At 45.0% G+C, this 25326-nt stretch overlaps 11 protein-coding genes across 11 annotated transcripts; 5 read left to right on the top strand and 6 right to left on the bottom strand.

Moving 5' to 3' along the window:
• Positions 1 to 116: 116 nt before the first annotated feature.
• On the top strand, positions 117 to 909 carry BGW36DRAFT_424953 (uncharacterized protein; the record flags this gene model as incomplete). The annotated part of the gene is made up of 2 exons (XM_046220043.1): positions 117 to 222; positions 308 to 909. 2 exons carry the CDS (start codon positions 117 to 119, stop codon positions 907 to 909), a joined length of 708 nt encoding a protein of 235 aa, XP_046073822.1.
• A 32-nt stretch (positions 910 to 941) lies between these two features.
• BGW36DRAFT_337380 (Alpha/Beta hydrolase protein) lies at positions 942 to 2061 on the bottom strand (the record flags this gene model as incomplete). Its single annotated transcript, XM_046212989.1, has 2 exons — positions 1369 to 2061; positions 942 to 1316 (listed from the first exon to the last, which is right to left on the bottom strand). The coding sequence occupies exons 1-2, from the start codon at positions 1783 to 1785 to the stop codon at positions 942 to 944; spliced, it is 792 nt and encodes a 263-aa protein (XP_046073821.1). The 5' UTR covers positions 1786 to 2061.
• A 395-nt stretch (positions 2062 to 2456) lies between these two features.
• On the bottom strand, positions 2457 to 3116 carry BGW36DRAFT_405421 (uncharacterized protein; the record flags this gene model as incomplete). Its single annotated transcript, XM_046218968.1, has 1 exon — positions 2457 to 3116. Exon 1 carries the CDS (start codon positions 2958 to 2960, stop codon positions 2457 to 2459), a length of 504 nt encoding a protein of 167 aa, XP_046073820.1. The 5' UTR covers positions 2961 to 3116.
• An 804-nt stretch (positions 3117 to 3920) lies between these two features.
• Positions 3921 to 6002, top strand: BGW36DRAFT_373473 (thermophilic desulfurizing enzyme family protein). Its single transcript, XM_046215580.1, has 3 exons — positions 3921 to 4555; positions 4618 to 5091; positions 5149 to 6002. Exons 1-3 carry the CDS (start codon positions 4257 to 4259, stop codon positions 5660 to 5662), a joined length of 1287 nt encoding a protein of 428 aa, XP_046073819.1. The 5' UTR covers positions 3921 to 4256; the 3' UTR covers positions 5663 to 6002.
• A 350-nt stretch (positions 6003 to 6352) lies between these two features.
• Positions 6353 to 8739, top strand: BGW36DRAFT_123294 (putative phenol 2-monooxygenase). Its single transcript, XM_046209295.1, has 6 exons — positions 6353 to 7134; positions 7193 to 7354; positions 7410 to 8141; positions 8198 to 8372; positions 8428 to 8544; positions 8593 to 8739. Exons 1-6 carry the CDS (start codon positions 6589 to 6591, stop codon positions 8688 to 8690), a joined length of 1830 nt encoding a protein of 609 aa, XP_046073818.1. The 5' UTR covers positions 6353 to 6588; the 3' UTR covers positions 8691 to 8739.
• A 49-nt stretch (positions 8740 to 8788) lies between these two features.
• BGW36DRAFT_424948 (uncharacterized protein) lies at positions 8789 to 10146 on the bottom strand (the record flags this gene model as incomplete). The annotated part of the gene is made up of 6 exons (XM_046220042.1): positions 8789 to 9104; positions 9156 to 9254; positions 9347 to 9453; positions 9508 to 9732; positions 9794 to 9898; positions 9949 to 10146. The coding sequence occupies 6 exons, from the start codon at positions 10144 to 10146 to the stop codon at positions 8789 to 8791; spliced, it is 1050 nt and encodes a 349-aa protein (XP_046073817.1).
• Positions 10147 to 12013: 1867 nt separating this feature from the next.
• Positions 12014 to 13914, top strand: BGW36DRAFT_123291 (putative amino acid permease). The gene is made up of 4 exons (XM_046209294.1): positions 12014 to 12286; positions 12346 to 12991; positions 13047 to 13396; positions 13457 to 13914. The coding sequence occupies exons 1-4, from the start codon at positions 12131 to 12133 to the stop codon at positions 13904 to 13906; spliced, it is 1602 nt and encodes a 533-aa protein (XP_046073816.1). The 5' UTR covers positions 12014 to 12130; the 3' UTR covers positions 13907 to 13914.
• A 958-nt stretch (positions 13915 to 14872) lies between these two features.
• BGW36DRAFT_291699 (putative developmental regulator flbA) lies at positions 14873 to 16568 on the bottom strand (the record flags this gene model as incomplete). The annotated part of the gene is made up of 4 exons (XM_046210859.1): positions 14873 to 14986; positions 15049 to 15236; positions 15293 to 16439; positions 16497 to 16568. The coding sequence occupies 4 exons, from the start codon at positions 16566 to 16568 to the stop codon at positions 14873 to 14875; spliced, it is 1521 nt and encodes a 506-aa protein (XP_046073815.1).
• A 2330-nt stretch (positions 16569 to 18898) lies between these two features.
• On the bottom strand, positions 18899 to 19983 carry BGW36DRAFT_373441 (putative phosphatidylethanolamine-binding protein). Its single transcript, XM_046215579.1, has 2 exons — positions 19798 to 19983; positions 18899 to 19731 (listed from the first exon to the last, which is right to left on the bottom strand). Exons 1-2 carry the CDS (start codon positions 19919 to 19921, stop codon positions 19331 to 19333), a joined length of 525 nt encoding a protein of 174 aa, XP_046073814.1. The 5' UTR covers positions 19922 to 19983; the 3' UTR covers positions 18899 to 19330.
• Positions 19984 to 22408: 2425 nt separating this feature from the next.
• On the top strand, positions 22409 to 24272 carry BGW36DRAFT_292557 (uncharacterized protein; the record flags this gene model as incomplete). The annotated part of the gene is made up of 4 exons (XM_046210922.1): positions 22409 to 22483; positions 22540 to 23085; positions 23243 to 23383; positions 23466 to 24272. 4 exons carry the CDS (start codon positions 22409 to 22411, stop codon positions 24270 to 24272), a joined length of 1569 nt encoding a protein of 522 aa, XP_046073813.1.
• Positions 24273 to 24425: 153 nt separating this feature from the next.
• Positions 24426 to 25165, bottom strand: BGW36DRAFT_293006 (uncharacterized protein; the record flags this gene model as incomplete). The annotated part of the gene is made up of 3 exons (XM_046210954.1): positions 24426 to 24646; positions 24708 to 24865; positions 24930 to 25165. 3 exons carry the CDS (start codon positions 25163 to 25165, stop codon positions 24426 to 24428), a joined length of 615 nt encoding a protein of 204 aa, XP_046073812.1.
• Between the last annotated feature and the right edge of the window lie 161 nt (positions 25166 to 25326).

Here is a 25326-nt window from a genome sequence, read left to right as displayed (position 1 = left end):
GACTTCCTCGCTCAGTCTGCTGCACAATCCTATACACTACTCGTATTGTCGTTGACAAACGACTTGTCCACGCTTGAACCGATCCTTAGGCAATTTTCAATACTAAATACATTGCCATGGTCCGTCCAGACCCCTGCGACCCTGGAGCGGATAATTGGTATACGGTAGAAGACCGGCGCCAACGCAAACGTATTCAAGACCGCTTGGCCCAGCGAGCAAGAAGTACATTAACCTTTGTCCTTATATCAAATCATGCGCAGTGCTATACCACAACAAGAAAACAGCTGCTAACTGGTAGCCTGGATAGGGAAACGCCTCACAGAAGCTAAAATCAATGGTTCATTGCAAAATCGGTCCATACACAATAATAATAATGGCGATGCCGCGACCCCCTTAACACCACAAAGCGTTTCCGTTACTACCGCTAATAATGATAACGACGATACATACCTACCAATAGCACGCTCGCCAAACATGTCCAACTTCCCTATGGAAGTGTTCATCAAAGACGGGGTGTTTAGTAAGACAGGCGTATCGTCGGAGATGCCCATGACCGTCTGGGCGGCCTTGTATTTGAATGGCTCGATGATGGGGCTTGGTTGCTCAACCTGCTACCCAGCAAAGTCTCTGCCGGCTCAACCCCATATACCGGAAAGTCTACATCCCACTGCGCTACAGCTGTACAGCATCCATCCGCTGTGGATTGACCGGTTTCCATTTCCTCGAATGCGCGATAACATAATCCATTTGATGGGGTTGATTGATGAAGAAGAATTTATTAAAGATATCTTCTGTATGATGAGCTTTAAAATCAAACCAGGGGGTGCTTCTTGGGACCCAAATGCTTGGGTCATTGGCAAAGAATTTGGTAGAAAATGGGGATTTCTATTTACAGGAAAGTACTCATGACATGAAAGGACCCCATGCAACTTCACAAAAACTTAATTACCCTCAATGGCGTCAATGATTCCTTTGGCAGTTTCCTCGGGGGCCGTCACAATAGGATAATGATCAGCGTTGATGGTTATCGTGGACACATTTTTGGCGTTGCGACTTTTGAGTTTTGCGACGAACCCTTTCTGGTTCTCCAGAGGGATAATTCTGTCCGTGGACGTATGAATATAAGTGACTGGAACATAGTCGACGGCAGCAAAAGTCACGGGGTCGAGGAAACTCGCTGTGGACTGAATCTTGCTGAGTCTTGCCCACTCCAAAGCTTCATTTTCAGGCAGGTCGCTGTAAAGCGAAGGAGCGCCCGCTTCAGGATCTATGTGCATAAATTCGCCCTTCGGGAATGGAATGTCAACCCAAGATTGCTGCTGTCGGAAAAGAGAAAAAGTGGAACAAACGGAGAGACAATGCACTTACCAGGATGCGAATAAATGGTCCTAACTGACCACCAAAAGCTTCGAAATTGCCTTGCCCTATGTCTGCCACAACAGACACTAAATATACTACTCTTACAACGCCACCCGCCTTCCCATGAGCCTCACGTTCCGTCTTAATAACTCCTTTGACGCTCTCGGTGGCTACAACACCGCCATACGAGTGTCCTACAACGACGACATCTTTGCCTTGACTGGCTAGCGTTTCTGCAACACCGCGAAAGTAGGCTGCATCTTCTTGCAACGTAGCTGCCTTTTCTGGCCGCGTGCGATTGGCCGATTGCAGGATACCAACAATAACTTCATAACCTCGTCCTCGAAGCAACGAAGCAAAGTTGCTGTAGATGTCCGGGCCAGTGAAAGAGCCGGGAATAATCACAATACTTGGTTTTTGCGACATTTTTGGAAAGTTGTTAATTTTATATCTTATTAATGCACCTGTAGCTGAATACAAGGCGCACTATGTCGCATTTTATAGTTTCTGGAACAGCCGCAGCAGCAGCTCAGATGATAAAAATGCATAAAGATTGTAAATCATTGACTAAATATCGCAGTAAGAATGGAGCCACAAAAGAGTCAGAATTTCAAGTCAGTACTGAACTCGCCCTAGAAAAAGGCCACATTCTGACCGCGCGAGACTGTCAGAATCTTAACTGGTTTGGATGAAGATCCACTTCCTGGGGTAATGGTTGGCGACGCCCGCTTTGCGCTTTGCGTTTTGCACCCCGCACGATTTAATTGGTTGTCAGGTTAATATCAGGCCTATTTGATATGTGGAAGTAAGAACATAGTCTAGATACTCATCTCTGCGTGAGTAGTGTTGTGGTATTTGCTGTATAAGCGCGAATCTGGTATTAAATAGCTCTCTGATATCGACATTTAAAGGCAAAAAGTATGCATACATCTCTGTGTTCTAGTTTACTGAGTAGCTTATTTGACGAACCCAAACAGAACATCCTCGCAACATATCAGAGTAGATTGCCAGAAACCGTAGAAATGCAATTTTGAAATGTCAAGAACTTTGTCAAATTGACGAAGATATCATTCAGATGAGGTTAGATGAGCGACATCTCATGTGTCCTCACATATCAGCCTTCCGGACTCTTTGCTATCCACCTTGCTGACCTCTCTGACCATTGTGGCTGGTTCTAAGAGGAAGCGAATTTCCGTCTTCATATTCTTGGTATTCTGCTCCTTTATCTCCTCACCCCGCTCAATAATTCTCTTATTCACCTTATCCTGTTGACCGTGACAAAGGAAAGGCACATAAGTCCTACCTCGGATACTTGCATACTCTGCTTCAGGGGTTTCCATCCCTGGCAGCTTGATCAGCCACGGCTTTCGAAACGAATACTGAGACATAAACTCGAGAACCGTAATCGGTCGTTGTTTCGCATCTTTGGACCTCGTATACATCCATGTTCGCTGGTCTTTGGTCTTCGCGAAGAAGGCCCAGCAGGCCCAAGAGCCTGAGTGGTGAGTATTCCACCAGGAGGCATCAGGATTGGTGCGAAGGTATGTAACTAGTTCTTCGAGCCAAGCCTCTGCTTCATTGTCCGACAGAATGTTTGGCATGCGGGCAAATACGACTCCCGCGTTGGAAGTGATAATTATAACGTCGTTCTTGAGACGCCAGTCGCTGCTATAGTCAGACTATGCCGATATTTCAATACGACGACAAGTCGATGTTATGGATACTATATGGATCTCGTTGGATTTGACCCAAATAGGCAATGAAGGCGGGCCATTCACTGGTTGGAAGCTTCGTCTTAGTGTTTTCCCACTTCCTAATTCTTTCATTTTCAAAGACCATAAGGTAGAAAATTAGGTATTTTTTCTGATGGCCACGTAGGAGTGAGTGTAAGAGTATGGACTGATAATAAAAATATTGTGATTCGGCACAGTGTTAAGATGAATTGATGGCCAATAAATTTGAATTGATACACATTCGAGGCGGTTAACATTTCCGCAAATTCCCCACAAAGGATGCTGAGTATAGCAGAATACAGAGGATACAACCAGGGTCGAAGATAAGAATGAGAAAATATCATGTGTCTACCAACAATTGGAAACGAACGACCCTAATGGTTCCATGTTTCGCAATCCAGCTTGCCAACATGTCGGATTGCTCCGACGAGAACTTCGAATAAACCCAATTAACAACCAGCCCCCGTTAGCTTTCAAAGTCAGCGTTTGATGAATACTCTATTTTTCGCTTACATAAAAGGTAGATTATGCGTTATGATACATGTATATCAATAGATAACATAGAAATTGAAGCTCTGGTGGGGCCGGTTAATTATTTCTCTCCTCAACAGCGACAGACCGGCAGTAGCAAATAGTTAATAACTAACCAAGCACTATAAAGTACTCACGTTGCTAACCAATAGTCGGCGTCTGATTTGCAGTTCCCGGCGATCGCTTCCACCATCGCAGCCCAAAATGATGCTGTCCCAAGCTTGATTGGCGGGGCACCTCCACTTGCGCGTGTGCCCCTCGGTAACAGCACTTGTATGGCCTGTGGTGGACTATTTTTAATAATTATGGTTTTGCTGGCATTGCTCAGCGATGGAGGGGGGCCATCAAATGTTCCATATGATTGCATGTCTGGCTGGCATATCACGCCATTGTCTGCGAACATCAAAAATTAAGAACTCAATAATTCAACAATTCAGTCCACCTGCGATGCGCATGTGAAACATGTGCGTGATGATTAGGAGAGCACGCAATCGAGGGCATGGGCAGGCATATAATCGGGTGGACAGCCGCGCTCTCTCGGACAGTCCGTATTCTGAACAGGGCAATCTATAGTAGCCTTTTCGAGACGCCTCCCGACGAACCACAGTAAGTAGCAACATTGAAGCAGACAGCATGGGTGATGAAGCACCGGTCCCTGCGACCGACCCCGCGGTCTATGACGAGTATCAGGCCAAATGGTCTACCCTTCCCGAGGATGAACAAGGCTGGCTGGCTCGTGCTCGCGAGGTCGCCAAGGTCCTTGCCCAGGATGCCGTAGTGCGCGATCAAGAGAATAAGTCCCCCGTGGCTGAGGTCGCGCTGCTTAAACACTCTGGTCTGCTGAAGACTTTGGGCCCCAAGAAGTATGGTGGCGGCGAGCAACCCTGGAATGTCGGATATAAAGTCATTCGGGAGGTTGCAAAAGCTGACGGGTTAGACTATCTTTTCTTGAATTTGGCCGTACTTATGGAGAGATGAACTAATCGATAACTAGGTCAATCGGTATGCTGCTTGGTTACCATCTACTCTGGTCACGAACGGCCGATATCGTAGGCACAGGCGAGCAACGCGACCGTCTCGACCAACTAATAATCACGAACAATTATTTCGTTGGCGGCGCGGTAAACCCCCGTGACAATGACCTCCAAATTAGCGCCGACGGTGACAACATCGTCTTTAATGGCGCCAAGCACTTCAATACTGGGGGAGTAATCTCAGATCTGACTGTCCTGGAGGGCGTCCTTGAAGGCACTAGTGACCATATCTTTGCCATTGTGCATACGAGGCAACCGGGAATTCAATTCGCGCATAACTGGCACAACATTGGCCTGCGCTTGACCGAGTCCGGTAGTGTCAAGATTGAAAACGTCCATGCCTCCTGGACAGATGCTCTCGGATGGGACGCAGTGGAGCGTAAACCGCTACCTAGTGTGTTGCAGATTCATTGGGGGAGCCTGCTTCTCCCGGCGTAAGTTTCTCTTTCTTCCACCGCCCTGTTACGGAAGGCTGACCTGAAGTCGCGTAGTATTCAACTTGTCTTTAGCAATTTCTACCTGGGAATTGCTATTGGTGCGCTGGAATACGCTTCCAAATACACTACCAGCAACACACGCGCCTGGCCCTTCGGTGGCGATGTCAAACAGTCTCCTACTGAAGAGTTCTACATTTTAGAAAGATATGGTAACTTTTTTGCACACCTGCGCGCCGCTGAAGCTCTCGCCGACCGTGCTGGCGACAACATCACTGCTCTGTTTGCTCGCTACGGCAATGACCACGCTAAGCTGACGGCAGAAGAGCGGGGAGAAGTTTCAGAGTGGGTTGCCAGTGTCAAGGTCGTCACTATAGACATAGGACTTAGAGTTACCTCGGGTGTTTTTGAGGTAACGGGGTCTAGGGCCACTTCTTTGAAAGTGGGACTAGATAGATTCTGGCGAGACTTGAGGACACACACACTCCATGACCCGGTGGCGTACAAGAATAGAGAACTGGGTAGATATGTGCTTTTAGGAGAGATCCCACAGCCGACATGGTATACTTGATGGGGCCGGACTGTTCGTCATTGATGGTGGTTAATTATTCTACCTGGTTTGGTCATTCATTGAGTATGCATTACTACTATATCGTGTCATCTATAAAATTCTTTTCCCAAGGTATACTACCTGAAGTTATCCAGCGGGGACTTACTACGAAGTATCCTCCGGATATGTTTAAGATTTTTGGTTTGCGCTCATTCGTCATACGATTTATTTAGGTTTCTATCAAATTGGTAATAATTTGAAGCAGTTGACAAACCTCTGTTACTAGCTGTACTGGGAGATAAAATCCTATCCTTGTTCATAGAAGCCAACTTTTATTCTACATAGATCTCTAAATAGCCCCAAGCCATCTAAGTAATATGCGCAACAACCGTTTTTATATATAACTACAGAAAGCCGTTACCGTTATACTTAGTACTCACCTCGAACGGAACAGGATACCGACAAGTTCGGAACGATCCCGGTGGTTCAAAGCATAACAAAGTATTACTTCGGGATGGTTCCGTCGCGAATATCTTCTAACCCGATCTTCGGGTCATACAAGATAGTAGTATCCTCTATGACTTAGTATGTCTCATATTGTAAATTTCTAGGTAGTGACCGGGATTTCTACTAGGACTACATTACCGACTAGGCGATTCTTCCGGCATTCAACGTTCGGTGACCAGTTATATACGTGCGAGTACAATATATGTGCTTTTCCTTTTTTTTTTTAAAGCTACTTTCGATACACTTGTGATAGTTAGAATAGGAATAAGCCGGCATCCTACCTCTATTAGATGCTGTCTATCACCGTGCTGACAAAGTACTTTTGCTGATTTTTGATCCATGACCCCAAATTTACTCATACAAATCCCCCCGCCTTTATATGAGCATTATTCCACAAACAGCCCCCAAAACACACCACAGAGCGCAATACTATACAAATCATGTCAAACAATAAACCTCTACAGATTCCGATCATAATCTGTGGTTCTGGCTCAGCCGGCCTTTGCGCAGCCACATTCCTCTCTTCAAGCGGAATTCCATCGTCCCAGATCAAGATCCTCGAGCGAAATGCGGAACCGATGCAACTGGGCCAGGCTGACGGCGTGCAATGCCGTACTGTCGAAGTATTTGAATCTTTTGGGTTATCTGAAACGTTACTTCGGGAAGCCTACCATGTGTTAGAGGTATGTTTCTGGTCTGAGGATGCCAGTGATGAGACAGTGGAAGGGAAACGGCTGGTCAGGACGGGACGGACAGCTGATACAATGCCGGGATTGTCACACCACCCGCACCTGATTCTAAACCAAGCGCGCGTGAATGGCATGCTGCTTGCAAAAATGAAGGAAATGAGTGGGCTGGAGGTCGAATATAATTGGAACGTGACGAAAGTGGCGGTGGATTGGAATAGTCGTAATGATGAGTATCCATGTGTGGTCAAGGCCGAGAAGGAAGGCATCGAGAGTACTTTCAGGGCTAAATATGTTCTTGTAAGTATTGCCGTTTGGTTTCTCTCAGTTTAAGACCAGTGAATTCTAATACAGGTAGGGGTGTGATGGCGCCCATAGTACCGTTAGACATTCCCTTGGGTACAAAATGATCGGTGACAGTACGGATGCAGTCTGGGGTGTCATGGATGTATATCCACGTACGAATTTTCCAGATATCCGAAAAAAGGCAACTTTGCATACGAAAGACGGAAATTTAATGGTATATATTCCAACTCATGTTTAAAAAACTACGTGACAGCAACTGATAAGAATAGATTATCCCTCGAGAAGGCAACTCCCTGGTCCGGTTCTATATCCAACTTCCGGTCGGCACCGTCCCTAAGGACGTGCGTCTAGAAGATTTACACAAGACAGCAAAAGAGATATTTGCACCCTATTCGATGGAGATAACCGAGACCTTCTGGTGGTCGGCTTACTCAATCGGTCAACGACTGGTCGACCACTTCCACAAAGATTACCGAGTTTTCCTGACCGGCGACGCATGCCACACCCATAGTCCTAAGGCTGGACAAGGTATGAATGTGAGTCTACAAGACGGATACAATCTGGGCTGGAAATTGGCAGCCGTTTTAAAAGGACAAGCATCGCCCTCAATCCTTGAAACGTACTGCCTGGAGCGCAAAAAAGTAGCTTCCGATCTTATCGATTTTGATCGTTTTTTTGTACAAATTTTTTCAGCAAACCATAGCTCCTCCGAGGATAATAAGTTGGGTGAATTTGCAGAGCACTTTATTAAAGCTGGCAGATATACAGCTGGCCTAACGGCCAAGTATGAGGACTCGTCCCTCACATGTACTGCCAGGAGTCAGGTCGACCTAGCAAGGGGGCTGACTGTTGGCATGCGCTTCCCTAGTTTTCAGGTTGTGCGTTTTTGTGACGCGAGAGCCATGCAGCTTGTTCGTGCCTTTCCCGCAGATGGTCGGTGGCGGGTTGTAGTGTTCGCTGGAGATATCAGGAAAACACACAACGCTAAGAGGCTTGCAAAAGTATTGACTTATTTGCCCTTTCACTTGTCTACACATACTAACATCAGGAGCAACAGCTTGCCGACTACCTCTCTTCTGAAGATGGACTAGTAACGCGATTGACTCCATCAAATGACGACCGGGACAGCTTTATCGAGTCCATTCTTCTTCTTTCTGGTGACAGAATTGGCATTGAACAGGAACAGATTCCAGATCATTTCACCCCGGTAAATAGCCGGTGGCGCATACGTGGTATGTTTGGAAAGTTTCAGTAAAATTACTAAAAATATCTAATAACCAGGATCAGACTTGTTCAAGACATTTGTTGATTGTGAAAGTTACAACTCTGGGCATGGGCATGCGTATAAAAACTACCAGATTGATGAGAAGCAGGGAGCGGTAGTAGTCGTTCGACCAGATCACTGTAGGTTTATCTGTGCAAATCTCCCCCGACCAGCACTGATATTGTCAGATGTCTCTTTAATCACGGGCCTTGAAGACTATCATGAACTGAGCGATTTTTTCGAAAAATTCTCTTTGAGGACTTCAGCTATTGCTCACAGTGATTAGCTGTTGGCATAGGGTCAATAGTTGAAAGTCAATGGATATACTATCAGCGTTACACATAAAAAGTTGTGCCGATATTTAAACATTACAATAAACAGATTTCACTCAACCTTGAAATCAATCGTCTGCTGTATTGTCACCACGTTCTGATTCATTCCGTCTCTCACCAATCCTTCCATACTCTCCGTATCTCCCGCTTCGACACTACCATGCACAGACGTGTGGGTACCAAGTCGATTTTGTTCGATGAATTGATGAGGATACTGGTTTGCTAGCGAAGACAGTGCGTATTTGTCGCGTATTCTGACGCCATGGTTTTCAGTCATGGCAAAGGCGCCTACGTTGGGCTGTAGCTCAACTGCGAGACGGCCCAGCGAAGGAATAGCCGTGGTAATTATGCTAATGTTCATCACAGCCCTATTATCAGTTAGTAATAATATCCTGGAGTAACGAGTTAAAGTGATTTACTGGTCCCAAATACTGGCGTTCATAGCTGTCCAGGTTTTGTCATGGGAGCCTGTGAAAATATTATAGTAGTGAATTTGGAATGCAACGGCAACCGGGACACTAAGTGATAGATTAGAATATCTAATTGATCATCATCGCTCGAAGGAAGACACATACGCGAGTCGGATGGACAATAATCCAATAATTCGTACCCTCTTCGTCGTTGATACCTGTACCCCCATAGAACCACACAGGGTAAGATAATCAACCCCAAATCAGTGATCATATTGATTGCGCCGATTGCACGGAAGAGAGCAGCCTTTCAGTTCGTTAGCATGGAGGTAGGTTACTCCAAGACCAACCTGGAACTCACCTGATCAATGCACTTCCCATCCACAAAGTCCCACGGGTGAGGGGATGAACATTGCACTGCAAGAGCAACGATCGAAGCCACTGCCCATGCCGTGATAACTCCGATTAAAGACCAGCTTGCATAAAAAGGAACCCCTTTGCTCATAAGACTTTTGAAGAGTAGGGCGATGGAGAGTTTGCTCAGGGCAATCGTGAGGATGAGCAATATATGTGCAACATATAAATACTAATGTAATTTTAGCGAACTGGTATTAGATATGATCTACGTTACAAAAAGAGATTCTTACCCTTTGGAATAGATCCAAATTGTTGGTGGAGACAATATCTTGCCTTTGGCCGAGTCCATGACTGATGGCTAGCTGCACGATGACACTTTGTACTAGCCCTGCGATCTGTCGCTCATCAGCCATCGCGCGTAAACAAGATAATATACACTACTTACTGTGGCTCCTCCAAGAAGAAAGTCATCAACTTGAATGATTCGTCCGATGTAATACCTTGCCGACAATCGTGTTGCAACGACGACGACGGTCAGAAGCAACAGAGTGTAAACAGCAACAGCGGCATACCCGCCATGATCATCGTCCGAAATGCTGAATATCGGGGGAAGAGCACCCGCGCCTACACGTGACATGTCCATTGGTGTATCTTGCTCGCCCTCCAGTTCATAAATCATAGACAGACAAAACAGCCCAACACAAAGCAAGAAACTATGCGAATTTTTATTCTCCCATCTTCGTGCGTGGGTGGGATTTACAGCTGTACGTTCCGTTCCTATCCACAGTCGGGGAAAGAATAATAATATGGAAATGAAAGAAAGGCCAAAAGCACATGTTCGGGCGTGCACGCAATGAGCGCATGCTCGGTAAAGTATCTGTGGATGGGATTTACCATTGGGCCATTACAGATTCAGGAACAAGCCTATGAACTCAATCAGGGCTGACATGCAGGTGCTTCAAAGTTCACACACATCTTATCACGTTAGCGTTTTGAGGGTTTTCGATTCCCAGGGCCATTCAAAGTGCCACAGCGTCGCAAGTTGTGATAGAGAATTGTGGAGAATCACTAAGTCAGTTTTAGAAGGTGACAGTCCCCGTCCAACCAGAATTTGGGAGGCGTCATTATCGCCGTGAGAGGACCGTTGAATAGTACGTACGGCATAGAGGAAGAGTATTCCGTAATCCATACGCCCCACGTCGTACGGAGGGGGTGGAAGCATGGCAATTGGCGATAGCCGCGACTTTGTGGACCAAGCAATCGTGTAGATAAGCCTGCGAGGCTTTTCATTATTATTGTGGAATGGCAGCGTTATTGACATCGATGCATGGAAGGTCTTTGCCCTCCTCACCCCACCTGGGCCGCCTTAGCTTCCCGTAGTGTCGACTAGGGGTGGGCTTATTACAGCTAATAGAAGGCCAGAAGCTTCTTTTCTCCGTACGCGGCGTGAAGTGATCCGCATACGCTTGCGTCGTCGTCACGCTGGAGCAGCTTTCCACGTATGTCAGTCGCAGGAGGGCTTACTGTCGATGAATTTCCCTCGACCCAGGGGCAACGATGTATCCAACATCCGCAATAACAGTAATTACTGCAGTCGATGACCATCTCAATATTTTTCAAGTCCATACCGTAAGCGCCGAGCGCTGTTGTGCCCCTGACAGACACGCAAAAAGCCAGAGCGCCACCGATGCCGGACGGCTCCGTGCCTGAGTCTGACTCTGTATGAGACAAAAGACGGCGGCCACAAGACGGATCTAGAAGGAGAAAGCGCGCAGACTCGGAAGATGTTGTTAAACCTTAGACTCCGGTCAAATCAGAAGGCGTATTTAGCTCTGTTCGAATTTATGTCGCGTGTGCGACTGGCTTAGTGTCGCCGGCTTGATTTGCCAGACCGACAAGGCGACGGTGCAGATTAATTGATGGCTTGATTGAAGCTCTTCTTTCGTGATTGGTGCAACGATTCATGTTCCCTGTCCCGTTGTCGACAGCCACTCATAGCCGTTGACAGCCTTGACAGCATGCAATTCGACCACAATACCACGAGAAATCACACTGATCGTCATGCAATTGCATTTCTCGACTCGGCTTTTGTTATACATCATTAGTTGGATAGCTGTGAATAAAGGACGCGAATCGTTGAATTTAATCAAAGTAAAAGCCCCTGTATCAAAGCAATCGCAGGCGCAGAACGCCACTCGGTCAACTTAAGACATGGTACGATATCGCATTGACCGCCAACTGAAAAAAACCAAGAAAAAGGTGGAAGAAAGAAAGAAAGTAAGAAATATTGAATTTCTCGGCGGTGCCTCTCGATCCTGGTTAGCATATCACGAATTGTGCTAAGCCTCTTATAGCAATTTCGCTATTTTAAATTATGATTGACTACTATTGGGTGCGTTAAGTCTCTGGCGCTATTCGATAGTTTAGTACTAACTTACTAACTACGGAGTAAATTCAGCTTGATAGTTTAGCCAGCAGACACTTTTAATGCTTATGATCTAACCGTGTCGCCACATGCATGTGCCGGCGTTATGCCTTTCGCTTGATGCTACATCTTGATAGATAACCGTTGTCTCACGTCTGGTTTGTGCAGCAACTGGCAAGCATAGATTGACAACGACGGCATCATGAATAGCAACATTGAAATGGGCCATTTTGGGGTCAAAAGACAGACGACAGTAGCTGTCGATATGGTGCGACCACCGACGTCGAATAACAAAAGGTTGGACGTGGGACAAAACTATACGCACTCGACTGGTTCTAGCGGGCACAGAAAGCTTGATGTGAGTATATATTTTCAGCATCGGAGAAATAAGTAGGAATGCTGACAAGACGAGAAAAGAGGAAATTTGATTCGCTATCTATTCTCGCATTGTCCGTGACCCTACTTGCTTCGTGGGAGGGCGTCGCAAGCAGCTTTTCTACCTCCCTCGTGAACGGCGGTCCATCATCACTTGTCTGGGGAATGCTCCTCTCTCTGACCGGCACAATGGCGTTGGCACTGTCGCTAGCTGAGATGGCGTCTATATGCCCAATTGCCGGAGCTCAATATCACTGGACCGCACTGTTTGCGCCGCCTCGGATCCGACCGTTCATTACCTGGTTCCAAGGCTGGGCGACTGTATTTGCATGGCAAGCAGCTGCGACGAGTATTTTCTTCCTGATAGCAGGCCAAATCCAGGGAATGGTCATATTAAACAACCCAACATATGTTCCCGCTCGCTGGCATAGCACATTGATCATGTGGGCTTTGACAGGTTTCTCTTTCGCAGTAAATGTATGGGGCATACAGTTATTACCCTCGATCCAGCTGTTAGGCGGAATCTTTCATATTGTATTTTTCATTGCCTTAAGTGTTCCCTTGGTACTTCTCGCCAATCGAAGTACTCCCGAATTTGTTTTCAAGACTATGATGAATAACGGCGGTTGGTCAAACGACGGGATTTCATGGTGCCTCGGAATGTTGACTGTAACATATTGTTTTCTCGGTATGTCCTTCAGCTCATTGGTCTTTCTATTTCTCATTTTCTAAGGTATATTTAGGATTTGACGGTGCAATTCATATGAGCGAAGAAGTGCGTAACCCAGCTAAAGTGGTTCCAAGAATTCTTGTTCAATCAATCGCTATCAATGGTACGCTTGCTTTCGGCTTTATTCTCATTCTTCTTTTCTTCATCGGTGATCTCAACGCCGCTGTGCATACCTCAACGGGCTTCCCCAGCATAGAGATATTCTACTCCGCTACAAAATCAGTCAAGGCTGCCACAGTAATGCAGTGTGGTATTACACTTATCGGGATTTTGTCAAGTATTGGCATTGTTGCCTCCGTCTCGCGACTTACCTGGGCATTTGCTAGGGACGGAGGACTTCCATTCTCTAAATTCTTTGTTCATGTTTGTTACTGCTGCTCCCCATATCTTCTATTCTTTTGCACTTTACTAATGAATAGATAGATCGATGGCCGGTTTCATGTACCCTTTCGGTCAATTGGATTGGTCTGCGCTGTCGTCGTACTGATTTCCCTCATAAATATCGGGTCAACAACGGCCCTGAGCGCAATATTAGCCCTGACCACATGCTCTCTCTATTTGTCATACATTATTCCCATAATCTTACTTGTTGTACGGCGCTTCAGTCAGTCTTCGGGCGGAGAACCCGTCAGATTTGGCCCCTGGACAATGGGTCGCTATGGTCTGGGTGTTAACCTTTATGCCATTTTGTTTGGAATCTTCATTATTGTTTTTGTTCCTTTTCCAACTCAGATGCCAGTTACGGCAGAGAACATGAATTACGCCGGGCCAGTATTTGGTGTGATGGCGCTTTTGTTATTGATCGATTGGTTTATGAGAGGGAGAAAAGGTTTCCAGGGACCGTTAAAAGAGCTCTTGGCAAGAAATACCTAATCATTTTCGACCCTTTTATGTAACTTTGTGTACTTCTATATTCCCCGGCGGATCTGTTAGTTCGATTTTCCCTTTTCTAAGTTGTACATGAATGAATGGGTTGAGATGATCTATCACCATACAATTATTCCGTGGATCCAAAGTGTATGGCCTTCTCTTCTCATGTCTTGTAAATGATAGGACATGCAATTATATCGCAAGCCTGCAGGTCGTAAAGCAACTTAAAGCTCTCCTTTGCATAAAATCTTGCACATGTCCGGATAAACTGGTTGTCTTGTACACTATTGAAAGGTAGTATGACATGAAAGCTTAAATCTACTTGAATCTTCTCGAATGAGAATGGACAGATGATTTGAATGTTTGACATAGGCTGGTAATCGTACTAGCCAGTATGAAAACAGTGCCAGGTATCCCTTTGAACGCGTTCAAATACTTGCTTCTACATCCGCAGTTTGTGATTGTCAGATTAATCAATGTTATATTAGTGATTAGTTGATAGCGATAGAGTTTTGACCCTTTTGAGTTTGAATATAGGCTGTAACCTAGTGAACCATCAGACAAGCCAAATTACACTCTAAATGAAAGCTTCATCGTGATCGCTCTAGAGGTGATTACATCAATGACAGTGACTCGGTCGACGAGATAAGAATACAGAATTGCGAAAAAATACAGCACCTATGAAAGGCAAACACTAAATAATCCTCTAAAGCCAATGACGACGCCTCCGTCTATGATAATGCTATCGACTGACCGAAGATAATGTAAATATGAGTCTATATGCGTAATAACCCAGACCGCCTGCTCGCTTAAGCGTTATAAAAGAAACAAAAAAAGGAAGAAAGAAAGAAAAGATAAATTATCGACAGCAGGCGGACTGTGAAGTGTATTTCAACAGCTAGGCAACGGCGCAGTGCCCAAAAATCGTCAGTCGTAAAGATACAAAATTCGAGATGTTGCTTAGTCGCTTCACTTAGACGCGCCGCTCGGCGAGGATGATCGACTGACGGATATGGTATCAAATTCGTGCTCTTGAAGAACAGCCGCATATTTCGGCATCCGAAAGAATTTGGGCACCGAATCCTGCATTCAACCAGGTCAGTATTTTTATAATCGTCTTTCATCTGCTAAAGAAGAATGCATACACAAGCCATCAGCTTGAAGACAGCAGCCTGAGCAAGCTCAAGCAAATCCACCACATCGGAGAGATGATGGGAAAACTTCTCCTCATCGGCACCAATGTTAGTCATCTTCGATGCAAGTCGGTTGCGCAGGCTGTGGTCAATGTTGAGTTCGCAAGGAGAGCCAGGAGCCAAGAATGCATTGTAAAGACCTAGATACGATAGATCAGTTATGAGAGGATGGATAGTTGGTGTTTATGCCACTTACCATAAGCTGTAGCAAGGAACTCCTGGGTTTTTGACTTTTTCTGCAACTCCCCAGACGCTTTCAGTCCATTGTATTTGTTCACAAAGTCAGACACGTCACGATAAAATGATAGATTCTCCTCGCAAAATGAAGCACATAGAAATTCGCCGAACTGTAATCGTAATGATGGGTCCGCTAGAATATAATCCAAGCGTGCTTTATTCGACACATCGGCACCACAAAATGACACACCAATCATTGAGTTTGCCTTTTCTTCTTCAGAATTCTTGTCTGAGGCGACTGCCCAACCGCAAACTTTGAGACCTCGGTCCGTGAATGTGTATATAGACTGAGACGTGGGTTGGAAAAAGCCAGTCGTGGCACCGCTGGCGGGATTGTTGAACCTTTCCTCGTGCTGGATGCGAGTGATAAGTCCACATTCGATAAATTCCTTACAGATTAGGTGAGCTTCCCTCTCATCGATCGTCGTGCATGAGTCCATTAGCCAGTCGACGGCTGACCTGCCATGGAATGTGTACGTATATTTCTTTCCATCCAGGCCTGTGTCTCTCGAAAACTTCACCCCAACAATGCCATCGTGGCTTTCGCTACCTTTAATGCTATCGGAGTCCGACGAAGCGGGTCGAATTTTCGGTCTGTCTGTGCCAGCAAATCGGCGAAAGATAACCTCCACAGTAGGTCGATCGGTCACAACCCGATCGGTTTCGACATCGCGCTCGAGAGAGAGAAGGGTCACCCGATTCCGGGACGATTTTAGCACCCTCATCACATGCGGCGCCGTAATGCCATTTCGGTTACAAAATATTTGCAAAAGGGCAATGCCTTTGGGTGTCAACTGACAGACGGTGTTTCTACTGAGATGGCCGACCGTTCCGTTTAAGGGCTCCATGAAGCGAGCCTGGACGAAATCGGTCAAGAGTCTCCGTGCCATCTCCTTGCCCATCGAGAATGTGGTCGTCGATGTGGTTGTAATGATTCGGCTAGGGTTTTTTGGGTCAGGCATGCGGGCCGATTGCGTGAATTTGAGCGAGCCAAGGTTGGCAATTGCTTGCTCGATCGTGAACGAATAATCGACTCTTGAGAATCGCACACGGTTGAGGCCGAGTTTGAGGCTGACCATTAACGTCGCGAAGAGATCTTTAAGGTCCTGTTTGAGTTCTCGTCAGCATAGTGACAACAAGCTGTTATAGATAGCTAGACACACCTTTGTAAAAGGCTTCGAAGCATCGGTTGTTTGCATCAACCGCGTAGTGGGATGGTGCTTAGTGGACTGCATCTCAACAACTGGAGCAACCATCTGGTTGCGTTTTCTCGGTGACTCAGGTGAAACAATAGCCTTTCTGCTGGGTGTCCGTTGCTCTTGACGAAACGATTAACTGTGCTTGCGGTCTTGTATAAAACGAATAGCCTCGGATATTGACTTAAATGGTCACACCTCCCAGCACGTACTTATTAATAATTGATATGTCGGGAGGGTAGATGAAAGTCGAGCAGAAGTAAAGCAAAATCGCTAGTTGTCTAGTTATAAGGGATGAGCAACACCAGAACCATTTAGATCATCAACAGGGTTGGGTTGGGTAGGAAGAGGAATAAGAAGCCCCCCAAAACTTTAATTAAGGTGAATATTTGAAACAAGGCGATCGTTTACCACGTGGAAATCATAATGATGGACGCGGAGTAGTGAGTACGCAGCTCGGCCGAAGGATTGCGGGCAATCCAATCCTTCGGCCTCATGCGTCACTTAGTATTACTTACTATTAGTTACTACTCCGTACGGGGTATCACGTACCTCTAGAATACGTACAATATGTGGCTTCTAGCGTGACGGCCATAGCCCCCCTTTTTCCTCTTTTGTGCGACCCCCGTATTTGTCTCACCCAAATGATTGATTGGAAAATGTAGCAAGAAACTAGTTAGCCCCTAGTTATGTGACACTAGGTCCAGGATGCGCTTCGTGGTCATGTGGATTCTCACTAGATTGGTGTGCGAACTCGTACTCTGGGAGTGGTCTGTGGCTCTGTGACATAGAATCGACAATAACGAAAGCCCTCGAGGTGTTACATCTTGCCGGCAATCATCTAATTACAGTTAGTGTGAGTTGACAATTGGCCGAAATGAGTCATACCCTGTCCCATCTCGATTGCAAGTCCAAGCCTGTGCATTATGCAGACCGCAACCCCTGTCCCCAACAATATTATTATTATCGTTAAGCAGGATTTGGGGCGATTTGAGCGGAAACGTGGGAGTGTACTTCGTGCGGAGCCCTCTTCGCACCAGGCAGTTTCAAGCCACGACAACAATGTTAAAGAAAAAAGAAGGGCGTATTTAGTATTATTATTCATGACGTCCTGAATCGCTTATTATTTAGTTATTACCATGTATAAGTACGGAGAAGGCGACCGCGAACTTTTAATGGTACGCTCCACCAGTTGGCGTTTCGTATGGCATACGCACTACGTATTATTTGAGATTGACCTAAAAATGACTACGGAGTACATGTACAGTAAAAGGCCGCTTCTATTCCCACATTTGTGCGCTTTCCGAATGAGGGAGTGCTCTTTTTGATCTTGGCTGGGGAAGAAAAGGGTCTGGAGTCTGGACTGTCTGGTTGACTACACAACCAAAGGTCCTGGCCAGTCACACCTTACGGGGGCCAACGCCAACGCCAGCAGGCGAGATGAGCCCTGTTATTCGCGTCGTTTCAGCATGATTTGCGGATGAATTCTCGCAGCCTAAGACCGCGAATTAGACCTCGCCTGCGGAGGACTCTCAAGGCTTTAGCAAATCCTCAAACACGTTGCGGCTTGGCTCATCGATGCTATTTCGGAGTCCCCGCCTCTGCTTTTCAATGTGGGGCTAAGAATGTATGAGCGTGAAACCCCTTTCACAAACCTGAAAACTGCTCATTAAGTTAGCGGCTTCGTCAGAGGCCCTGGTGGCTCAGACTTAGCATTTGAGCGCTTCGTCATTGGCTTGCCCAATCCCAAATGGAGTCAGAAGGTTCATAGGGAACGTAGATCCTCCGGCTTCAAACCATCTCAAGACTGTTGACGTGGGAATTAATAGCTATCACAGCGATTTTCACACCTTCCAATGATTCCACACATTTAAACGTGCTTAGCTTATTATCATTCTTTTCGTAATGTTAATCAGTGGCATTCTGTGTCGAGTGGAAGATTAACGCTCATATTTGGAAGAATTGTCGCATTAATAGTTAGGTTGTGGGCTAGAAAACCCATATTATTGTAAAATCACCAGTAGAACGAACGCAAGTAAATATGACCTATGAATAATATCGCAAAAATGAGCCTGCAGTTAGCCGCCAAGTTCGTACCATAAGCATACTCCTTCCTAGCCTAAGTCAGCTGTGGGTCTAGTTGTCCACGTTTTTGCAACAAACTGCAATGATCAGTAAGCAAGCCACGTTGCGATCCACATGTAGGTTGCTCACTTCAATGAACGTACTTCCTCTTCAGGCCTCCATTTTGTTGGCTCCTCCGTAGCCCAGAGTCCAGATCCAAGCAATGCTCCAGCAAGCATGTAATAACTATGTCGGAAGCATGGAAGTAAATAGTTAACTGGACTTAATTACTGTCTCCTTGGTGTGGCCGATAAAAATTGTACATTACTTCCATCTGGCTGTTCACATCGATCTATCGAATTTCCTCGACGAATATGGGCTACCTACTAAATCATACCCCAGCCATTTTTATGACTGAGTGACTTACTGCCTACCTACACTGACTGGTCAATGATATGATCACCATGCCAAGACAAGAAATGAAAATTGTATGAGAATTGAGTTCTCTCGCAACTAATACTGGTAGTGCCTTATAGTGTTACAGTTGGACACATACACAATGAAGCCAATGGTAACGTAGCCAATTTTTGGGTGAATTATACCCCATAGCTTGTTGGTAGACTCCGAAGTTACCTATTTATCTACCTGACTCTTTGCAGGGGACATCATACCTTATTGGACATTTTGATCTGTGAATATACTTCAGATATAATTAGGTCATGTTCCCTAAAGCAACCCTAATTCGAAACAAAATAATTGACCGCCACTATCTCACCAAGTCCCAACTGTCTCGCCATTGCATCAACATCAAACCTCATCCGTTGCATGAGACCAAAGTGGCCCTCCCTCAAATTTGGTGGAATGATGGAGTCTGGCTTCTGAAGATAGAGGAAAAAGGCGTATCGGTGAGGCGCAGCTCCTGGTGGTGGGCCAGCACCCACCCACGATGCAATCGCGGGCTCGTCACTTGTAAGCTCTTGAGATCCCTGTGCGCTTTTTAAACCAGTTTGAATCCAATGTGCCGCCGGGCTAAGCACGTTCCATGTGATGAACGGCGCGTCGATATCAATAGAGATGATTGCATAGACCCCCTGAGGAAAGCCCGGTGGCGCTAATAGTTTAGGCGTCCCATGTGTGTCTTTCAGAGAACGAGTTATCAGATGAAATTTGGCAAGATATTCTGGTAACGGTTGCCATCTCCTACCTCTTTTGGCGATCTTTTCTCCCGGAGTCACTACTTTGTGTGAGCCGATGCTCAAACCTAGGGTGTGGTAGGTGCCATTTATGAGGCCCTCCAAGATAGATTCGTGCTTGGAAATATCAGGCATAACCGAAAAGTATTGTTGCAAGAATCTTTGGGTAATATTTGATTTGAATGACGAAGAAAGGGAAATAAATAATAATCTTTAGCCGGTTTCGGCAACAAATTGCCGAAACCGGGTGATCATCTTCTTCCCAATTGTAGTCTTTCTTTGCCAATATATCAAATATTCAAAATTCTCTTCTTTCTACAACTGTAAAGAGAGCTTGGTCGGGAAGCTTGCACTAAGATATGTCTAGGACTTTGGATGTGTGAATTTCTGCAACTTATATATTGATGGAACCAACATGGTTTTATTGTATCAATTGATATCTATGCACTGCCATCAGATAAGAAAACGCCTTCTCCATCACCTCCACATCCAGCATGGCATCTTTCTTATCCGTAATCTCGTCTCTCAGCCCAATAACTCCACCCGTTTTTTCTCCTGACTATAGCTCGTCGGCGCTTTTCATAGCGCCGTTTTCTTTGTCCATAATGTAAGGTCGACGGCTGCTACAGTAAAGTCAGTGGCTTCTGGGAAGAGAAAGTATATTATTGGTACGGATAACAGGTTGAAAATGATGTATGTACGCGAGCCGATCGACAACAAATCTAGATAGCTACAGATATGCCGTCACGAGCCTAGAGCCTTTGATGGGGTGAGCTAACGGCAAAACATCGGGACCATAGCACTATATATGGAGAATGCACATTTTACTATAAGTTAAGGGCAAATAAGCAAGGTGATCTTAGATACTTCACCCCACACTATACCGTTCCCAAATCATCTCCCCACGCAACATCCAAAATCTCCCACAGGGGTGATATTATAGAAGGGTCGGGGAGATCACATCGGATGATTGAAGCGTGTTTGAGATTATTGGGAAGGTATCGACGTAAATATAATTATCTTTCCGTTGGTGGTATCAATTATACCACCTATCGTTGAGTTCGTATGAAGTAGCTTTATTTGCGTTTGATCATTTTCCTTGCGGATATCGACATTGTACCGATGATCCAAAGTATTAAGCTATACATATCAAATTCCTGATAATCCAAAATAATGTACTTGGACAAGTTGAGAAATGATGATTGTCAGTCGTTTGTCGTGGAAGGGGTAATGAATAATGCGTGTCGACTCTAGACTCCGATCGTGGTCTGTTTAGTACGCACCCAGCAAATCAAGTGTAGAAGCTGGCAGTAATCACTCATATACTTACATATAAGATCGAGATTATTTCTTCGCATGCATCTCATTGGATTATATATTTTATAAGTATATATGCAATTTAACAAGTTTTTTGAACATTATAATCTAAAAGGATATTAATGAGATGGCTTTTCCTTGTGTAACTTTAAACACCATGACACTATCCACCCAGTATAAGCCTATCTAAACCGGATATCATGCTCAAAAATGATATGAAAAAGGAAACGAAGATAATTTGAAGAAAGACAAGAAAAAACGCTTGGTTTAAATTAAATTTGATAGCAAACGTTGGTTGTGAGTGCTGTTTACAAGAAATAACATGATTTCCAGATCTTGATCATTCTGAATTCCCCTCCCTTATTTAAATTGGGAAGGCCACGGGAAAGGCGCACATGCCCGCCAAAATGCCAAGACGACTCTCCATAGGCTAAGGGATAACTATAACCCTTTGTCGTCAATTGAAGAAGAATTATTATGTGCTTAGCTTTAGAACCTTGTTCTATTAATTAAATGTAATGCCTTTTTTTCTAAAGATTGCCAAGAGCACTATACACACCCTGAAATTTGAAGACGAATGAAGGTAAATATGGAGACTCCCCGAACCCACAGAATATCCATCCTACGTTACATGTGGGATCTAGATAATATATAGGACTCGTAATGCTTACCTACATAGGAGGTAAAATTAGATTGGGCATAGTTGATGTTGAATCAACTATGAAAACTGCTTTATCATTCCATACAGTTTGACAGGAGGCTGCGCATCTCAAACTTGCGTACTTTATCTTTATTATCACTACTTAGTACTTACTATACTACGTACGCATTGGTTTAATTAGTAGTCGCCGAACTTCGGGGATCTCTTTGAACAGGTCAGTTTGGAGCTAGTGAAAATTGGCATGGTCTTAGGATGCGAAGTCGATCCGACTGGCTATCTAGTTTTAACGGGTGTCAACGGGTGTGGACTGTCAGCAAGCTGTGCATATGACTGAAACTGAATCTGACTGGCTAGCTCGGAAAGATTTGCCTGAATTGGGGCGTGAAGTGTCGGTCACTGCATAAGCACGTATAAATAAGTAAGACATACTTAGGCCTGCAGCCTCGATTGGATATCTCTGTGCAATCAATCATCGTACGTAATTGGACAGTCACTATAGCTGTTCCATTGCCTTCTGACAGTTGTCTGGAAGCGCCACTTAAACTATAGTATAAACTTGTTGCGTAACCCCATGTGTTCGTGCGTATGTGGAGTACCAACTCCCAATAATTATCTTTTCCTCACCTTACTGTACTTCCAAAGACATGCCGAATTTGTCGGTAAGCAAGAGAGCTCTTCTCGGTCGTCCTTGTCTGACGTGCCAACAACGAAAAATCAAAGTTTGTTCACCTACTTCGTCTATATTAATATTCATTAAAATGCTCATGAAGCAAAGTGCGATAGACGGAAGCCAACATGCGAACGATGCGAAAAGGCTGGATTTCAGTGTGAAGGCTACCCTGTCGAGCCTTTCGTCCTCGTAGTTCCCACTACAGAAATTGGAAAATCGAACAAGGTCACATTAAAACGAATTCGTAACAGACATAATGTCGACGTACCAGAGGGAAAACAGAGAGAGCTATGCTCGCCTTCGTTGACGGGGAGTATAAACATGGCTCCTGAGAACAGGATGCAAGTGCTTTCATATTTCTTAGAGAAATACATGCCTGCTTCTATGACTAGCTACCGTACCTTTGAGACGCCATCATCATGGATCAGAGGCTTGCCAAACCTGCTTGGTCGTTGGGAAATTTTAGATACAGCGTTGACAGCATTATGTCTTGCATATATCAGTGATTCAAGCCATAACAATGCGTATATGCAGGAAAGCCAGAGGTTTTATAGTGCGGTGTTGCGAAGACTGGGGTCTTTGCCATTGGATTCAATGAAATCGGCCAATGATGGAGTATTGGCTACTACTATGATTATGGCCATGTATGAGGTGGGTGTGCATGACATTTTTTATTCTTTTTCCTTCCCCCGAAAGTTGTCGTTGATTGATTCTCTTCCGACCCCCACGCCCCCATGTTTTCCGAAATCTAAAGTATGATTGGATATGGAACCAGGATCAATGCTTGCTAATGCCAATTGATAAAAAGCTTTTCCATTGCACCTATCAGGGTCTGCATGGGTGGATGTTTCACGTCAAAGGTGCCTGTAGGCTTCTAGAATTGCGCGGACCACCATCACAAGCGTTACCTCTCAATCTGAGTTTGTACAGCCGGGTACGAATTACAGCGGTACGTTCAACCCTTTTGCTCTTACTTCTTTCAGCGTGGTGGCGAAGAAACCAAAAAAGGCCAGATCTGATGCATAAAATAGATATGGGATGCATATGGAACAAGAAAGCCCCTCTTCCTCGCTCGCCCCGAATGGCAAGGTCTGTCAGATACCCCCCATGACAACCTCCTCGATTTATTGGTGTATATTCCAGGACTACTGGAGAGGCTAGACAGCATCGCCACTAAAACAGAAGAGTCTTTGCAATTTGGCAACTATAAGATTGATCTTCTTGCTATCGATGACCTTCTCAGCTGTTGGCTCGCAATAAGCCATCGTCTTACAAACTGGTATTCTGATTTCGAATCGGAAGAATTTGGAGGCTTGTTTAAAACTGGACCACTTCAGCTTCAAAGCCATCCATACCTGGATAATAACACTAAGCTTCATGCAGTCTTCCCCCAAGTGATTACCTTTCGGGATGCGTATATCGCTCAAATCATGCTTTTGTACTGGTTCGGTGAAACTATCATCCACACTGCAATGACAAAACTCTATAAAATTAAAGAAAATTACAAGGGAGTCATGAACAAAAATGTTATTCCCACAAGCTACAGATCTGCTCATCAAGACAACATGGAAAACGCATCAAAGATTGGTGACTATTATGCAACTAAAATATGCCAATCTGTTGCCAGCCTGCGAGGTGGGTATGGCTTTCAAATAGCCATGGTCCCTCTTTGGGCGGCGCAGCAGTTCTTTTTTCTCTGTGGGGATTTGGTAAAGTTTCATTGGTGCCAAGCAGTTTTAAAAGGATTTGGCAAAGTAGGTGGTTTTGTTCTTGCGGCAGCTCTGGGTATACTGACCCCAAATCAATATCCGGGCCTCGAATCAAGTAAAAAAGAATAAGACAGAGAGTTGCACGCAAGATATTCAGCATTTCTAATCTCTTATGGCTACTGTATATATACTAGGGCGGTATCTTCGAGCTGGACTAGTGTAATCCACATTTCTTATCTTTCATAGTCGAAAAGACAATGAAGTCGACTGATTTGAAATGGGTTACTCCAAGATCATGGCATATAAAGGGATTCCTTCACCGCCTTCCTGTAATTCACCTCGTGGGGTAACTTTACCCAAGCCTATTCGAAAGGTGGCAACCGTCTTGAAGCCGAAATGTTCGTAAACCTGTCTGCTATGATCGCTAACTGCTTCTAACCAAATAGGAACCTTTTGCTCATGGGCACGCTCAATATATGGCTCAAAAAGAGCGCGTATGACTCCTATTTGGTTTTTAAGCATAAGGACAACGATCAAAAATAAGGTGAAACATTTTTTTCATACCAGGATCACTTCTCTCAGGATGCCTTCCGATCATATTCAAATACCAGTACTGTCTCCCTTTTAGAAACTCCTTCTTTAATTTGCCGCTTGTCTTTCTATATTCTACAAGCCTTTCATCGTCATCGGAGCTAGCTGGAAGATCTACTCCAGGTGGAAACCTAAAGGGAACACACGTCAGTTCTGCGAATCTAGGATTAAGTAGCCTATTGCAGGTAGGGATACCAGATGGCAGCCGCCGCATAGTCGCCAGCCTCTACTAATTCTCCACCAATCTTAGCCTTATAGGTTGTCCATTCGACCATCTTTGGCTGAAGAATATCCAATGGTATGATTGGTGCATGCCAAGTCGAGTCCTTATTGTGGAGGACATATGCTGTAACCGGACTGTCACTGAACGATCGCGTCAACACATCGGCGACAGCAACAATGTTGGTCGTAACGTTGATACGTGGCAGCATTTTGGATTTTTAAAACCTTTATTGTTTCTCTACCACATGCATTAGCATAGCTTTTTTAAAGTGATGGATCGCAAAAGATACTATTAATACGGAATCGATTTTGGGAGATTGGCGGTTATGAGTCATTTGGACTCATTCCAAATCCTGAGTCATTAAGACCC

This window comes from Talaromyces proteolyticus (genome assembly GCF_021365285.1).
Source record: "Talaromyces proteolyticus strain PMI_201 chromosome Unknown BGW36scaffold_4, whole genome shotgun sequence".
Taxonomy (NCBI): domain Eukaryota; kingdom Fungi; phylum Ascomycota; class Eurotiomycetes; order Eurotiales; family Trichocomaceae; genus Talaromyces; species Talaromyces proteolyticus.
This window is presented reverse-complemented; position numbering and strand designations above follow the sequence as displayed.